The sequence below is a fragment of the Babylonia areolata genome, chromosome 16 (genome assembly GCF_041734735.1).
Source record: "Babylonia areolata isolate BAREFJ2019XMU chromosome 16, ASM4173473v1, whole genome shotgun sequence".
Lineage (NCBI taxonomy): Eukaryota > Metazoa > Mollusca > Gastropoda > Neogastropoda > Buccinidae > Babylonia > Babylonia areolata.
In genome coordinates, this window is record NC_134891.1 from 28,491,868 (window position 1) to 28,510,384 (window position 18,517).

The window sequence follows — 18,517 nt, forward strand, 5'->3', positions numbered from 1 at the left end:
GGTTACCCGGCAACCCATGCGATCTACATGCTGTGCCACCTTCTCCCACGCCCAAAACACGGCACATAAAGTACGTACCACCCTCTGGGAGACGGAAATGGAGGGAGCAAACCAAAAAAAAAACAAAAACAAAAAAAAGTTCACACACCTATTAGTAATGATAGAAGCAGGAATAGGAGGGAGTGAGGGGGAGTGGGGGGGGGGGGGGGCTGGGAGGGGTTAGGTGGTGGGTGGCGGCAGTGGGTATCAGGGGGTAGGGTGGTTGGGGGTGCAGGGGCAAGAGGGTGGGGGTGGGGGGAGGTATAAATAAAAAAAAGTATCTAAAAAAAAGAAAGACATAAAAATGCATTGATCATGTGTGCATCAGATTCAAATCCAAGCCAAGCTGCTTCTTCTTTCTATTATGATGATGATGATGATAATGATAACAACAACAATAATTATATTATAATAATAGCATATGTATAGTGTTGACCTAACCTTGTGGCGCTTGAAGTGGATTTAACAACACATGTTGTATAAATATAATAAAACGACTGATATTTAAAAAAATATATATACACACACACAGAGAAACAAAACAAAACAAAACACACACACACATACACAAACACACACACACACACACACTACACACACAAACACGCTACACAAACACACTACACACACACACAAACACACACACACACACACACACAAACACACTACACACACACACATGCACAAACACACACACACACACACACACACTACACACACATGCACACACACACACATACACACACACACACTACACACACACAAACACACACACACACAAACACACACACACACAAACACACACACACACACACACACAAACACACTACACAAGCTTTAAGCTTGGTGATGCTCTTTTGTCTTTGTATTGTAATAATGTGTACTGTTGAATAATTACAGATTTATTATTAAAAAAAAAAAAAAAAAAAAAAAAATCCACACTGAGATAACTTAGCTTTAATTCTTTTTTTGAATACTTTTTATTTCAATACTCAGAAACACAATAGCACCCTATAGTTATCTGCACACAAGTTTCAAGTAATAAAATAAAGACAAAACATTGATAATTGTTGTAAAGACCAGTCACACCGTCCTAAACTGTGTCAACAAAAATTCACACAGCACTGCTGATGACTACACCATTTAGAAAAAAAAAAAACAGAAAAAAACAATAGCAAAATAAATAAGGGATTAAGTAAATAACATAATATGGAAGTAAGTAGGTCAAGGAAAAGTAGGTTAAGGAAATAGAATTTAAAAAAAAAAAAAGAAAAGAAAAGAAAAAAAGAATAAGAAAGTAAACAACAGCAAATATAATCTACAGAATAAACAGTGATCAAGGAACTGATGAAGTATATCTATAAACAAATAAGCAGGCAAAATAAGTCAACAGGATCACAGAATAAACCGAAACAAAAGAACACACAGAAAAATCAAACTACAGCACAAGAGACACTGCTACCACAGTGCCTAACGCAAGTTGAAAAGAAACCTATCTGTATCACACAACTACCACAGTGCCTAACGCAAGTTGAAAAGAAACCTATCACACTGCTACCACAGTGCCTAACGCAAGTTGAAAAGAAACCTATCACACTACTACCACAGTACCTAACGCAAGTTGAAAAGAAACCTATCTGTATCACACAACTACCACAGTACCTAACGCAAGTTGAAAAGAAACCTATCACACTGCTACCACAGTACCTAACGCAAGTAAAGAAACCTATCACACAACTACCACAGTACCTAACGCAAGTTGAAAAGAAACCTATCACACAACTACCACAGTACCTAACGCAAGTAAAGAAATCTATCACACTACTACCACAGTACCTAACGCAAGTTGAAAAGAAACCTATCACACAACTACCACAGTACCTAACGCAAGTAAAGAAATCTATCACACAACTACCACAGTACCTAACGCAAGTAAAGAAATCTATCACACAACTACCACAGTACCTAACGCAAGTTGAAGAGAAACCTATCACACTACTACCACAGTACCTAACGCAAGTTGAAAAGAAACCTATCACACTAGTACCACAGTACCTAACGCAAGTTGAAGAGAAACCTATCACACAACTACCACAGTACCTAACGCAAGTTGAAAAGAAACCTATCACACAACTACCACAGTACCTAACGCAAGTTGAAAAGAAACCTATCACACAACTACCACAGTACCTAACGCAAGTTGAAAAGAAACCTATCACACTACTACCACAGTACCTAACGCAAGTTGAAGAGAAACGTATCACACTACTACCACAGTACCTAACGCAAGTTGAAAAGAAACCTATCACACAACTACCACAGTACCTAACGCAAGTTGAAAAGAAACCTATCACACTACTACCACAGTACCTAACGCAAGAAAAGAAACCTATCACACTACTACCACAGTACCTAACGCAAGTTGAAAAGAAACCTATCACACAACTACCACAGTACCTAACGCAAGTTGAAAAGAAACCTATCACACAACTACCACAGTACCTAACGCAAGTTGAAAAGAAACCTATCACACAACTACCACAGTACCTAATGCAAGTTGAAAAGAAATCTATCACACAACTACCACAGTACCTAACGCAAGTAAAGAAATCTATCACACAACTACCACAGTACCTAACGCAAGTTGAAAAGAAACCTATCACACAACTACCACAGTACCTAACGCAAGTAAAGAAATCTATCACACTACTACCACAGTACCTAACGCAAGTTGAAAAGAAACCTATCACACTACTACCACAGTACCTAACGCAAGTTGAAAAGAAACCTATCACACAACTACCACAGTACCTAACGCAAGTAAAGAAACCTATCACACAACTACCACAGTACCTAACGCAAGTTGAAAAGAAACCTATCACACAACTACCACAGTACCTAACGCAAGTTGAAAAGAAACCTATCACACTGCTACCACAGTACCTAACGCAAGTAAAGAAACCTATCACACAACTACCACAGTACCTAACGCAAGTTGAAAAGAAACCTATCTGTATCACACAACTACCACAGTACCTAACGCAAGTTGAAAAGAAACCTATCACACAACTACCACAGTACCTAACGCAAGTTGAAAAGAAACCTATCACACAACTACCACAGTACCTAACGCAAGTAAAGAAACCTATCACACAACTACCACAGTACCTAACGCAAGTTGAAGAGAAACGTATCACACAACTACCACAGTACCTAACGCAAGTTGAAGAGAAACGTATCACACAACTACCACAGTACCTAACGCAAGTTGAAAAGAAACCTATCACACAACTACCACAGTACCTAACGCAAGTTGAAAAGAAACCTATCTGTATCACACAACTACCACAGTACCTAACGCAAGTAAAGAAACCTATCACACTACTACCACAGTACCTAACGCAAGTTGAAAAGAAACCTATCACACTACTACCACAGTACCTAACGCAAGAAAAGAAACCTATCACACTACTACCACAGTACCTAACGCAAGTTGAAGAGAAACGTATCACACTACTACCACAGTACCTAACGCAAGTTGAAAAGAAACCTATCACACAACTACCACAGTACCTAACGCAAGTTGAAAAGAAACCTATCACACAACTACCACAGTACCTAACGCAAGTTGAAAAGAAACCTATCACAATAAATCGTAACAAACAAACAAAAAACAAAAAACAAAACCCAACAACAACAGATAAACACATCAACTAAGGACTCAGGGAAGTGGGAAGTGCTGCGCATCCAGAATCGGCCTCTTCTCCCATATGAGGACACGCACCGACAAATAAGCCTGCCTGCCTACTCTTCCGTTGGTCCGACAGGAGACTCCATCAAGGAATCAGAGGCACTAGTTTTAGTACCTGACACACGACAATGTCAAAAAGAAAACTATCACAATAAACTGTTATGACTTCTTCTGCGTTCACTCGTATGCACACGAGTGGGCTTTTACGTGTATGACCGTTTTTAGCCCGCCATGTTGGCAGCCATACTCCGTTTTGAGGGGTGTGCATGCTGAGTATGTTCTTGTTTCCATAACCCACCGAACGTTGACATGGGTTACAGGATCTTTAACGTGCGTATTTGATCTTCTGCTTGCATATACACATGAAGGGGGTTCAGGCACTAGCAGGTCTGCACATATGTTGACCTGGGAGATCGTAAAAATCTCCACCCTTTACCCACCAGGCGCCGTCACCGTGATTCGAACCCGGGACCCTCAGATTGACAGTCCAACGCTTTAACCACTCGGCTATTGCGCCCGTCAACTGTTATGACAAAAATAGATAAAAACTCATCAAAGCATAACAGCTTCAGCACTGGCGACACTACATGAGTGGGTACCTAACACAAAGAATCTTAAAACAGAAAACTGTCAATAAACTGCAACAAAAGAACAGGCAAACAAAAGGCTCCACCTTCAGCATCACACAAGTACCTGACACAAGGGCACTGAAAAGAAAACCAATTCAGCCAACACAGACAGCTTAAACCTATTCTTCTTCTTCTTCTGCGTTCATAGGCTGCAACTCGCACGTTCACTCGTACGTACACGAGTGGGCTTTTACGTGTATGACCGTTTTTACCCTGCCATGCAGGCAGCCATACTCCGCTTTCGGTGGTAGCTTAACCTATTCAACCCTGGGGAGTTGACAGCCTCCACAGGCTTCCATGCCATACTGATAATGAATGAACACAGAAAATATACTGTTTTTCCTCTAAGTTATGTGTGGACACATTTGGAAATACTGTAGAAGCCAGTTCCCTTTCTTTGTGGTTCATGCATAAGCAGGAACCTGAAAACCGTTTTAACGAGACGAATTCTGACGCCAGAGCAATGCCAGGGAGCAGGGCTCAGTGAGTTAAAAACTTGCGCAAAACAATCAACATAAAGTGAAACAGGTTAATCAAACAAAACGAATAAAGAAGTCAGTCATATCTACATGTGTATGTGTGTACGTGATTGGAGCCTGACTGAACGACGCAGGAGACGAATGATGAGTGCCTAAAGCCAGCTATCAGTCGGTTCTACCCAGGCTGGCAGCCTGCTGCACAAATGACCCATGTGTCTGCAAAGTGCTTCTTCGACTTCAGTCTCTGACAGAAAACAGGAGATATTTAAGTATCAATAACAACAAACATTCACCCTCCCACACCCCCCCACACCACTCACCACTGATGGTCTTGAACAGCTCCGGTCTCTCCTCCGCCTTGACGGCGCTCATGAACATGCACTCCGCACTCTGCTGCGCATCGCCTTCGCTCCCTTTTTTCTTCTCCCTCTCCCCGGCCACTGGTGTGGTCAAGCTTCTGTCCCGCATGGCCGGCAGGTCATGGACGTCCTTCACACTGGCGCGATCGTCCGTGGAGCTGCGGAAGAACCCTGTTGCATAGTTGACGAAGTTCGACAGATGCTGGGCCGACGACCGCAGAGGGCTGAAGGACTCGGACAGGGTTCGAGCCCTGAATCCCGTTGGGGAGGTACCATCTGTGCTGTCCACTCCCAGGGTGGTGAGAGGGGGGGGTTTGGGTTTACCCCCACTGTTGGTGGTCCGCGGCTGCGGTGGCTGGGAGGTGGAGTCTGGCGGCGCGGTCACGCTGTTGGTGTCACGCACTACCATCTTCCCCTCGCTGGTCTCCTCCAAGGGGAAGTAGACGATGTTGCCAATCCTCATCTCCTCTCCTTCCCGGCCTGCGTCCTGAACCACGGCACCCCCCTCCTTCCCTGCTTCTTTTTTGTCCTCCCCACACCCGTCCTCTCTTCCCTCCAACACCGTGTTGCTGTCCTTGTCTGTATCAACGCAAACACCGCCGGACGACACCGCTTCCAGAATTTCCTCCACCACGTCCTGCGCACGTTTGTTCACCAGTAGCCCCGGGCTGTGCAGTGCACTGCCTGAGCCGTCCTCCTCCTCTCTGTCTTTCGACACACCCTGAGCGGTGCCGGACTGTTCTGACCGTTCCTCCTGCAGGGCTGTTTGGGGAGGGGGTGTGGCCTGAGAGCCGCCCTCCTCACCTCCACCTGCCCGCTCCCCCTCCTCCTCCTTCATCCCCTGCTCCGACCCTTCTTGGGACAGACTCCCTGACCCCTCCTCGCTCTGCTTCTTCACCACGGGCTCCAGACCCGAGGTGATGCTGATGTCTGTGAAGAAATCGCTCAGGTCACTGCGACCGTCCACCACCACCACGTTTCCTTCCTCCGTCTGCTGCTGCACCTCTCTCTCACTGCCGCTGTCTCCCTCCTCCGTCTCCAGCTGGGACGCCGATCCCTCGGCGGGGCTGACCGAGGAAGGGAACAGCGGGGCCATGGTGATGCCGCTAGGTGGCGCTGCTGCAGGTGGAGGCTGCAGGGACTTGCCGGTGGACCCGCTCTTGCCGGCGGATGAGGACGAGGACTGCGAGGGCTGAGAAAGGTTGGGCCCAGGGGCGCAGGGTTTGGTTGGGTTGGCTAGGCTGGAGGTGGACGCCGAACGTGCCCGCACCACCTCTCCGTGGTAGATCTCCGGCTTCTCCAGGAGCTCGCTCTCCGAACTGAAACACACAGAGCAGTGGCTGGTCAGCTGGGGTTTTTTGTTGCTGTTTGTTTGTTTTTATAATACTGTTTCTGTAACATGTGGGGTGTTGGTCTAGAGGTAGACGGGCACAATAGCCGAGTGGTTAAAGCGTTGGACTGTCAATCTGAGGGTCCCAGGTTCGAATCACGGTGACAGCGCCCGGTGGGTAAAGGGTGGAGATTTTCACGATCTCCCAGGTCAACATATGTGCAGACCTGCTAGTGCCTGAACCCCCTTCGTGTGTATATGCAAGCAGAAGATCAAATACACACGTTAAAGATCCTGTAATCCATGTCAGCATTCAGTGGGTTATGGAAACAAGAACATACCCAGCATGCACACCCCCGAAAACAGAGTATGGCTGCCTACATGGCGGGGTAAAAACGGTCATACACGTAAAGCCCACTCGTGTGCATACGAGTGAACGCAGAAGAAGAAGGTCTAGAGGTGACGTGTCCACCTAGAAAGCGAGAGAATCTGAGCGCACTGGTTCAAATCAGAAGAAACGCTTAGACTGTGTGTACAATTCACACATTTCATCCAACATCACCACATTTTCATAGTTTGCCATGCCATACACGAAGCCCACATTCACGGCGATCTGAAGACTTGCCATTTACTTTTGGTTTCAGTCTTCGCTTGTTTAAACAAAAACAGTACCTTAACCTTACAAATTTAAACTATAATCTTGGAATTTCACTTCAGAACAGGAAATGATACCATAAAAAGCATGACAAGACCATCAACAATTTTTGTTTGATCAATAGTTCTTATTTTTCAAAAATTGTAATTGCTTTTTTAATTCTTTCTTTGATCAATAGCTTGAAAAAATGTTTTTGAAAAAGTTATTATAAAACAAAATCATGACTGACGAATGTTACAGGATTGTCACCCTTTCCATGGCGGGTGACACCAAATAAGGCTAAAACAGCACAAAGTTTTCTCCATTGCCACAGCAGCCAATTCAAGATTTAAAAAATATACAAAAATCTTTTATAAAAAAAAAGAAAAAAAGTCAGCACCCTAAACAAAATCATGAACGACAGGTGCTTTTTTTTTTTTGTTAATTGTTTCTTTGATCAATAGTCTGACCAAAAAACAACAACAAAAAACTTCCAAAAAAAAAGTTTGAAAAAAAAAAAAAATCAAAACAAAATCATGAATGACAAATGTCACAGGATCTTCACCATTTTCGAGGCGGCCGACAACAAATGGCGCTAAAACAGCACAAACTTTCCTCCATCGCCACAGCAGCCGAAGCAAGATTGGAAATAAAAAGTAAACAAAAATCTTTTTTAAAAAAAAGAAAAAACGTTCACACCAAGAACAAAATCACGAACGACAGATGTCACACACGGTCGTCACCATTTCCGACACCAAACGGCGCTAAAACAGCACAAACTTTCCTCCATCACCACAGCAGTCGAAGCAAGATTGGAAATAAAAAAAGTAAACAAAAATCTGTTATGAAAAAAAAGAAAGAAAAAAAGTAAGTTCACACCAAGAACAAAATCACGAACGACAGATATCACACACGGTCATCACCATTTGCGACACCAAACGGCGCTAAAACAGCACAAACTTTCCCCCCATTGCCACAGCAGCCAAAACAAGATTCCCTTTTTCTCCCCCCGACTCCTAGCCTTGCAAGGGACTGATGCCTAACTCCCCAAACTGTGCCCAAGGTGGACGCCAAGCACCAAGTCTCCCCAACACCCCCCCCCCCCCCCCCCCAACCATAAACACGCACCGCCTGCATGTGATGGGAAACCCTCATCAGTCACCAGCACCAAAAAACTAATCAGCACCACTGTCATGTGACATCAACAGTCAACGGGTGAGTATGCTGGTCTGTCTGTGTGTCTGTGAGCATTGGGGTGTAGCGTTACTACAGACCTTGGCCTTGTGAGAAAGGTTTGGAAAGATGATTCATAAACATCAATATGGACTTGCTGTGAAAGTGGTCCCCACATCGGTGTTGTTGCTGTTGTTGTTTATGTGCTCATAGGCTGTTGACACTTTCACAAACACATGCACACACACACACACACACACACACACAAACACAAATCCACAAGTGTGTGCACACACAGACACACACACACACACACACACATTCAGACATAAACACACACACACACCACACATTCACAGACACGTATACACACACACACACACACACACACAAACACAGCACACACATACAGACACACATATAATATTCATACAAACACACAACAGCGACACACACACACACACACATAAGTTTCAAGTTTCAAGTTTTAATTATCCTTTCACTCATAATACTGGAGCATGGAGGATGACTACAAAGTAATGTTTTCATGCCCAGAACACACACACACACACACACACACACACACACACACACACACACACACACACATCAATCAATCAAATACATTCAGTAATTTATTCAGATTAAGGCAAATTCAGGCATTATCAAACAGGATAAAGCTGAACGCTTTTATAACAAAGTTCAGCAGAGATGTTAAATGCATATGTGGAGAATCTATTTCTAGAAAACACATACTCTTTGAATGTCAGAGTCTGAAATCGTTTTTACCAAACTTCTCGGAAAATTCTTTTGAATGTATTTTTGACAATTTCAAGATGCTATCTGCTATTGCAAAAGGTTTGCTGCATAGTCCAACTGGACATTTGTTATAGTTGTTACAGTTGTTTGATGTTAGCGTTTCCTTTAATATTATGCCTATGTCTCCCGTTTTAATGCTTTATTTTTTTCCAATGCTCTGTATCTTTCCCCACCACACACACACATGCGCACACACACACATACACCATTTTTCACCCTCTGCCCAATACCGTTCCCTCCACCACGCCCCCCCCTCCACCCTCCCGCACCTCCCCCCCCCCTTTTTTTTTTCCATCTAATATCACTTAAAGTGGAAGACGTTAAACTGAAGACTACTACTACTACTACTACTACTACTACACACACACACACACACACACACACACACACACACACACATACAAATGCTTCCTAACAAGCTGGTTTCCTAACAGGCATTCTCTGAGAAGACCCCGTACAACAGACTGCAATAATCATCCATCTGCCAGGAAGTGACAGAGAGGACAATATATTGTACAGACAGTGTCAGGGTTCAAATTTAGCGGGTACCCGGGTGCAAATGCTACTAAAAGTTGGCTTGGGCACGCAAATTTTCTGTCAAGAGAGTGCCCAGTTGGCACTCAAAAATTGACAGAGGTGAAAGGAAAGTGTCGTCTGCTGCAGCTCGCTTCACGGAGCAGCATCTTTGCGTGTACACGATCGGATGTTGACGTTTATGGCGCGTCAGTGACGAACGATGTTTCCCCATCTTCAATGTTAAAAGAAAGGCTCCCGAAACAGAGACAAAAGATCTGATGACAAAAAGAACAAACAGCAGGATTACAAATCAAAGTGCCAGCACGTTTACAATGAAGCCTGGCAGAAAGACTTTCCTTGGCACACCGTTGAAACGAAGGAAGATTTTCTTTCGTTTTATTATGTTGGCACCCAAACCCACAATTGGGCACTCAAATGTTTTGTCCAGAGTGCCTGACTGGCATTCAAAAAAAAAAAAAGAGTTAAATTCGTACAAAAATACATCACAGCCATGACCTTAAGCATCAGCATTTGCATATCAGACAAGCAAAAGATAAAAGAACAATTAGCAACACAATCTAACACCCACATCACTAAACCCATTTATCGTTTTTTGTGAAAGACTAAACAATGACTTGTGCACGCACACTCCTCTTGAACCAAAGTTCGGGACGACAACCTGACTTCACTTAGGAGTGTTATCAGTTGGCTGACACTCATCACAACTGCTTTCACATTGCGAAAGACTGGTTTCAAAGTCCTCTTCATATTTTCGAAATATCGTATCTTGCTTACAATCATTTCCTTTTCGTTCAATGTTTGTTCCCCACCGCCCCCTTTGTTGCCTAATCAGGCTTTGTTTTACATTGCGAAAGGGTGATTTCAAAGTCCTCTTGATATTTTCAAAATATCATATCTTGCTTTCTAGCATTTCCTCTTCATTCTGTGTTTGTTCTTTTTTGTTGTTTTTGTAGTCTAATCAGGCAAGAGTGTTTTGATACGAGGAAATCACATCTGTCTGTTCAACAGGGCACAAAACTAGGAACTACTGGCAAAAGGCCGAGTAAACAGTGCACTGGGTTACACTTGCCAATAAGCCAAGTGAACAGAGCGCTTGACTGCTATCAAACTTCAGATGAATGAAAACACTGGACTGCTATCAGCAATGGCTGAATACATAAATGAGGCACCTTGCCACAGGTGGCAATACCTGTATTACTGGCAACAGAACTATCATTGAAAAAAACAACAACAAAAAACAGGAGGCAAAGCCTTCAAGACTCACTTTTGCTTCATGCTTTATCCAGTAAAAGAATCATGAGGAGAGAAAAAAAAGATTTAAAAAATCGTTGACAAGTGCTCTGTATTAAATACGATGGATAAGCCTGGGAGAAAAAAAAAAAAAAAAAAAAAAAAGGTATGCGAGCATGATCGAATCACGCATGTTCAGTTCTGATGCAAGCAGACTGTAATCCCCAAGACTGCGGCACATTTTTTTTTTTGGGGGGGGGGGTTTTGCTGCCCCATCATCTGCACCGTTTCAGTGGCATTACTCCCACGCCGCTCATTTAGATTCCCCCATACACGGCCACACCCAGGTTCGTCCGTCACAGTTCCAGCTTCGGCAGTCCACTGGGAACCATCGATGTTAGGTCGCCAGGAGGCCACACACCAGAGGAGACCCTGCACTGCTGCTGAGTCACTTCGGTGGTGTTCAGTGGTGCCTGTTCTGTTTTAACGTACTTAGGACACCACCTACTAAGCCCCCTACTAATGACAATAATGGCTTAGTCACAGAGCCAGACTGAGTGAGCATCCCTCCCAGAGTGGAGACTGCCACCACGTCCCTCAAACAACAGCCCCCCATGAATCCGCCGACACTGACGACATTGACAGGACTCACAAGCACGGAAGTGGAGGGGTATAGAAAATGGGGTCACCATAAGAGCAGGGCATGAAAGGCCACAGACTTTGAGACTATTTTGTTTATATTGATGACGATGAAGGAGGCTGCGGCACATTTGACGTCAAATGACTCAATTTAAAACTTAAAGCAATGTTGACATTTTCTTCTTCGTGTGATAAACAGATGTGATTGTAGTGGACATAATAATGCCGTTTCAATCATGTTTTTTCTGTGTTTTATTATATCTCAATTATTCTTTTATTTTGGCGGTACAGGAGACGTTGCCATCTTCTTCAAGCACATCGCAACACATAATAGATCTCTAGATCTGCACGAACCAGTCTACAAAGGGCTGAAAGACACAATCGAATCAATTTTTCTTTTATGTTCATTCCAGTTAATTCAGTGTCCACTTTAGAATATTCATATGCAATAAACACGTCGATGATGTAGTTATTATCACTTAAGTGTTCTGTCAAGAATCTGTGTTTCTTTCCTTTTAATTGTGAACAAGAAACACGAGGTCATGTCGTCTTCGAAAACAACCGACCTTCTAATCCGCCATACTCAGCAGAAAGCGGTTTTTAGAATTTTCTTATTTCAGAACAAATTTTAACAAAATAAACCATTAATGATTTGGAACTATGGCTTAATTCAGGAGACTTAAACCTGTTATTGGTATGACTGTGAAGATTTTTTTTTTTCATACTATGTTTAAGTCAATTTTGGTATTGGCAGACAAGTATTTCCAGAGAAAATGGCAATGTTAAAGTTTACCACAGACACACAGACACACACAAAACAACAACAGAAAACAATGATTTTCATGTTCACACACACACTTCAAACAAGCTTTTATGTCTGGTACAAATGAATGAAAACAACACACACACACACACACACACACACACACACACACACACACACACACACACATACAAACACGCTCAGTCCTTATTACAAAGTCCAATAGGAATATATCCATAATGCGACCTCAGGATAACAAAGGTTTTGTTTGTTCATTTGTTTCATGTTTTGTTCACAAACAACACAATCTACACATGCACACACATGCACACACACACACACACACACACACACACACACACACAGTGTCCCCATTACATTGTCCAATAGGAAAATTTCTATAATTCCGCCTCCAGATATCACTGCTTCTGTCTGTTTGTTTCCTAGTTTTAGTTTATCGTTGTTAAACTTTCATATTTACAGACAAATGATTTCACTGTTTTGGTTTATCTTGTCTCTGTACATCCCCCTTCAACTCACTCCGGATGAAGGGACCCTGACCGAGGCCCTACTGTTTTCAACCGTTTCAGACCAAGGGCCCCATCCTGGCCTTAGATAACTTTGAATTTTTGGAGGGGCACCTAATTACCATAATGATGTAATACACTGAAAATATCTTAACAGACCTTTCTACTCTCCACTGCGACCAATAAATGCAGTGTGTGTTGCTGTGCTTGTGAGCAGGAGAGGTATTTTCACAGGTGACTGGTTCACGTGAACAGTGCGTGTCAACAATGGCATCTGACACAGTTTTCATCTCAGCCACAAGGCAGACAACAGATTTAGATGAAGGGGCCCTATCGCGGCACCATAGCATTCTGAATTTAGTCTGTATCAAACTCTTTGTGCTTTCTGGATTCGTTTAACTCACTCAGCACGGCCAGTCCTCTCTTCTCCTCTACACAGACCCCTCGGATGTCCAGTGGGTGTCTCAATGACCCAACCTTTAGCTTCCGTCATCAGTATAAGAGCCTTCCGCTTGCAATATTTTGATGGTGGTAATTGGGGTGAAACGCTGTTAATGTCGTCTCTTTCGCCGTTCGTAATAAGAGAGTTAAAAGTCATCAGCGTGTGCAAATTTCGAACAAACAATATGGATACTTTCATCATCTCACTGTATGATAGCATAAGAAGGGAGGAAGTTTTCTATTTTGTGCCTCAACTGACTCGTTATGTTACTGATCAGTTCGGGAGTTTTCAGTTCATGAATTCTAACATTTGTTTTCGGCGATTTAATTTATTACCCATTCAAACGGGCAGTCTGCGGGGAGCTAACTGGCAGTATTAAGTGAGTTAACCACCACCATCCACCTTACACACACACACACACAGATGACACATCTAATATCATTCAGTGTGAAAAGATATTAAATTGCAGAAGGAACAAACATGCATACATGCCCCCCACCACCTCCCCGACCCCCACCCCCACCAAGACACACATAAGCCCAACCACTCCTTGCACATACCTACACCCACATCCACACACACACAGAAGCCATCACATAAGTCAGTAACACCCCCCCGCACCCCCACCCCACCCCCAACGTGACAACAATTCCATGATTCATAAGCCCCCAGTCATCAGGGGCATGTGACTGGCCTCACCCTACCTGCCCCAGCTGTGCTGTCACAGTCCATCCATCCATCCCTCCCTCCATCCCTGCTCACCTGCCACACTGTATACAGCACCAGATGGAACCTCCACAGTGCAGACATGCCGTGCCATCACTCTCCCTCCACACACAAGATTTCGCTTATAAAAATCTGAGACTGACATGAGCTTACAGACGGGCCGACAACAAAATGACAGCTGTGTGATCAATGGTTTCCCCACTGTGATGGGTGTTCATTTACAGCTTAGTTTTTTGTGAAGGAAGGTGACCCTCAAACTTGGAGGCAAGACTGCAGTCTGACTCAAATTGCCGCCGCCTTGGGGGCTAGCTGGCCTTTAGGAAACATGCCAATGCCAACAGTTCTAAAGCCTTCTTGGTCGAGGGAGTGGGGATGTAATTTGGGCAAGACAATCTCCACTCTGTCACCTAGACAGTCAGGACAGCAGTTACCTCAACGGCTGCCATAGGGCGCTCATCATTCGTTTCCTGTGTCATTCAATCAGATTTCAGGCACGCAGACAAAGACTCAGACAAACATGTAACATTTAACATTTTACATGTATGACCATTTTGTTTATTTACCCCGCCATGTAGGCAGCCATACTCCCTTTTTTCTGGGGGAGGGGGTGTGCATGTTAAGTATGTTTTTGTTTCCATAACCCACCATTACAGGATCTTTTGATTCTGATCTTCTGCGTGTCTATACACATGAAGGGGATTCAGGCACCGGCAGGTCTGCACATATGCTGACCTGGGAGATCAGAAACATCTCTACCCTTTACCTACCAGGCGCCACCGAGATTCGAACCCGGGACCCTCAGATTGAAAGTCCAACACTTTAACCATTCAGCTGTTGCACCTATCATTGTTTCATTTGTACAGAGGCTACTGCAGTCACAGCTATTGTTCTGGACAACAACAGAAGCAAAAGCTGAACAATCAGTGTGTTGTACTTCCCAGTGAAATATATAATAAGACAAGAGAGGCAAGGCCTTCAAGACTCACTTGTGATAAATTAAGTCCCCTAGCATTAATTACAAGGTAATTTCCCTTTTTTACTATCTGCACCAAAACATTTGCAAAATAAATAAAAATTCCATGCTTAGCAAAAGAAGTTCCTGTTTGAACAAAAAGTGATAATAATGACTGCTCTTGTTGTTGTGTCAGAATAAGAGGTCAAAGTGCCAAGTTTAGAGAATACAAAAAATATAAATATAACAGTAAATGCAGTCTGCATATAATTAGGCTTCTTTTTTTTTTTTTCTTTTTTTTTGTGCCCATCCCAGAGGTGCAATATTGTTTTAAACAAGATGACTGGAAAGAACTGAATTTTTCCTATTTTTATGCCAAATTTGGTGTCAACTGACAAAGTATTTGCAGAGAAAATGGCAATGTTAAAGTTTACCACGGACACACAGACACACGGACACACACACAAACATACACACAGACAACCGAACACCGGGTTAAAACATAGACTCACTTTGTTTACACGACTTTGTCAAAAATGACAAATGATTCTAAGTCTGAAAAAAAAAAACATATGTGAAAAGTATCACGACGACAAAACTTTCCAACAGATTAAATCATGAAACATAAAAATAAAAACAACACCCAAAACCACCACTTTCTAACTCATAAAATCATATTGCATAACAGTCAAAATATGTTTCCAATAGATGGAATCACAAAATGATGTGTACAAAATTTCAAACCAACAAAACAAAAATAATGCAAAAAAGACCCCACTAACTTACACAAAAAATTAAACCAACAAAATAAAAAAACAAAAACAAAAAAGACCCCACTAACTTCCTAACAAATAAAATCACAATGATTATGTGCAAGTGTCAACATCCCCAATTTGCAACAAACATTTCCTTCGCCTCATTTTCTTTCCTAGTCCAACAAAACTGTAACGACAGTAAAACAATTCTACATTTATATTCTTCAACTTATGACCGGCTGCTTTCTAAAACCACGCAAGAACGGCATGAAATGATTTGCGGATCTTTTTAATTTACATTCTTAAAACTCATAGTTATACTAGCTGCTTCTAAAACAATAACTGTTTGAAACAGTACAACACTGTATGAAATAATCTGTGGATCTTTTTAATTTACATTCTTAAAATTCATAGTTATACTAGCTGCTTCTAAAACAGTAACTGTCTGAAACAGTACAAAACTGTATGAAATGATTTGTGGATCTTTTAATTTACATTCTTGAACTTATACTAGCTGCTTGTAAAACAATAACTGTCTAAAACAGTACAACAATTTTCAATTAACACTGAACTGAGCTGGCTGCTTTTGAAAAAAACAACAACAAAAAAAACAAAAAACCAGCAATATTTCTAAAACAATTTTGCTCTGGTGTTAAGAACAAAAATTAAAATAAATAAATAAATAAATAAAATAAAAAATTTAAAAAGTTCCACAATATTTTATGTATCTTTCAAACTTACTTTAGCTTTATGTCAAACCAGATGTGGGAACTATCCGCCCCATGCACACCACACAAAGACACACAGTATTGTACTGTCCCTGTCCCGTGGTGTGTCATATATATATATATACATCTACGTCACTTTGAAAACAGATAAACACACAATGTATAACAACAAAACATGGACAAGTGGGCAACAATCAGATTCCTGTCTTAAAAAAACAACAAAAAACAAAAAAAAAACAAAAAAACCCACACATCTAAAACGTGTGGGTGGTCAGGTTTGTCTAAACACAGAGACGTAAAAAAAATTTAAAAAATCACTGGGTTACACTGACACCCTTTATCATCAACAATGACCAACCACCACACTGATAATGGGTGCAGGTCAAAAATATCAGTCAGGGCAAGCCTTTTTTTTTTTCTGTTCACCCCAGGATAACGAAGTGGAGAAGGAAAAAGATAAAGGATAAATGTTGATAGCTACACGGCACCACAAGGCAGTCTTTAACTCTCTCTATACGAACGGCGAAAGAGACGAAGTTAACAGCGTTTCACCCCAATTACCATCATCAAAATATTGCAAGCGGAAGGCTCTTATACTGAAGAGGTGAATGTTGACAAAGAATACCAAAATTCTGACGACGGAAGCTAAAGGTTGGGTCATTCAGACACCCACTGAACATCCGAGGGGTCTGTGTAGAGGAGAAGAGAGGACTGGCCGTACTCAGTGAGTTAATCCTGTAAGAAACTGACTGAAATGCTCCCCACCTCTTTGATGCAGCGCTCTCAAACGTTCAAGGGTAAAAACCCCACTGCCTTTCACAGCCATCACAGCAGTGAACTCATTATCTACTGCGTCCAATGCTCGTTATTAAAAGTTAAAACGTGCTTAACCGAACAATTATCAATCGCACTGCTGTGTATGTGTATGTCTGTACTATTCTTTGTATGTGTACTGATATGTATTCAATGTTGTTTACTTGATTTTGGCGTTTGTTTTTACTGCATTTTTGTTGTTGTTGCTGTTGTTGTTGGGTTTTGTTTGTTTGTTTTTCTTTTTGTTTTGTTTTTTTTGTTTTTTTGTCCTCGTCCCTATGACATGGGCATATGGCCTAGTGCATTAAATCATCTGAGTTCTGAGTCCAATGCTCGTTATTGGTATGCAAGGCACAATCTTCTACTTCTGTCGTTTAAATCTTTTTCTTTTCACACATAGGGGGAGGAAGGAAAAAGAGAATAAAGTGCCTCAATAACCGAGGACACAACGAGAAAAAACGTCCTTTGAAGACACATTTCTTCATTGACAAAATACAAAAACAACATCTGCACAAACACACAAGCATGCATGCAAAAATATGCACAGACAAGCAAACACTTTATCACACACACACACACACACACATGTGCACACACACACACATGCACACATACACACACACACACACACACACCACACACACACACACACACACACACACAATCACTCTCACACAAACACGCATTTATCTCTATCCAATCTGAACACAGTCTGCTTTTTCTCGGTTGTGACTGTTTTTACCCTTTTGCCTGACGAAACATATTCACAGCCTGTATCATTCCCCAAATCAATCACACACACCCCCCCCCCCGTCCCAGCCTCCCCCTCGCCATCCCCCACTCCATCTCCTCCCAATCAACACTCCAACCCCCCCCCACCACCACTCCCCTCACACTCCTCCAAACTTCCACAGCTCACAACACATGTTGCAGACTGGCATCAATTAATGTCCCCCACCAATTCAATCACACCCAGGTGCTAAACCTGCCGCCGCCAATTCAATCACTCGTGAGCACTGAAAACAACAGGGCCATGAACTCACAAGTCACAATACTCTTAGAACAGAGCAGTGCCTTGGGGTGTTGGGGAGCGGGGGGAACGGGGGTGTGTGTGTGGGAGGGTGCGGGGGGGTTGGGGGTGGAAGAGTTTTGCTCTATGCCAGCGAAACAATTTCCACAGTTTCTGCCGCAA

The 18,517-nt window shown here is 42.6% G+C and overlaps 1 protein-coding gene across 1 annotated transcript in view; it reads right to left on the minus strand.

Annotated features, from left to right (window-relative positions):
• Positions 1-18,517, minus strand: part of LOC143291294 (oxidation resistance protein 1-like) — a 67,201-nt gene that overhangs the window by 17,563 nt on the left and 31,121 nt on the right. The window contains exon 8 of the mRNA XM_076601143.1: positions 5,219-6,576. Within this exon, the coding sequence (XP_076457258.1) occupies positions 5,219-6,576 (1,358 nt within the window). The remainder of the gene's footprint in view (positions 1-5,218; positions 6,577-18,517) is intronic.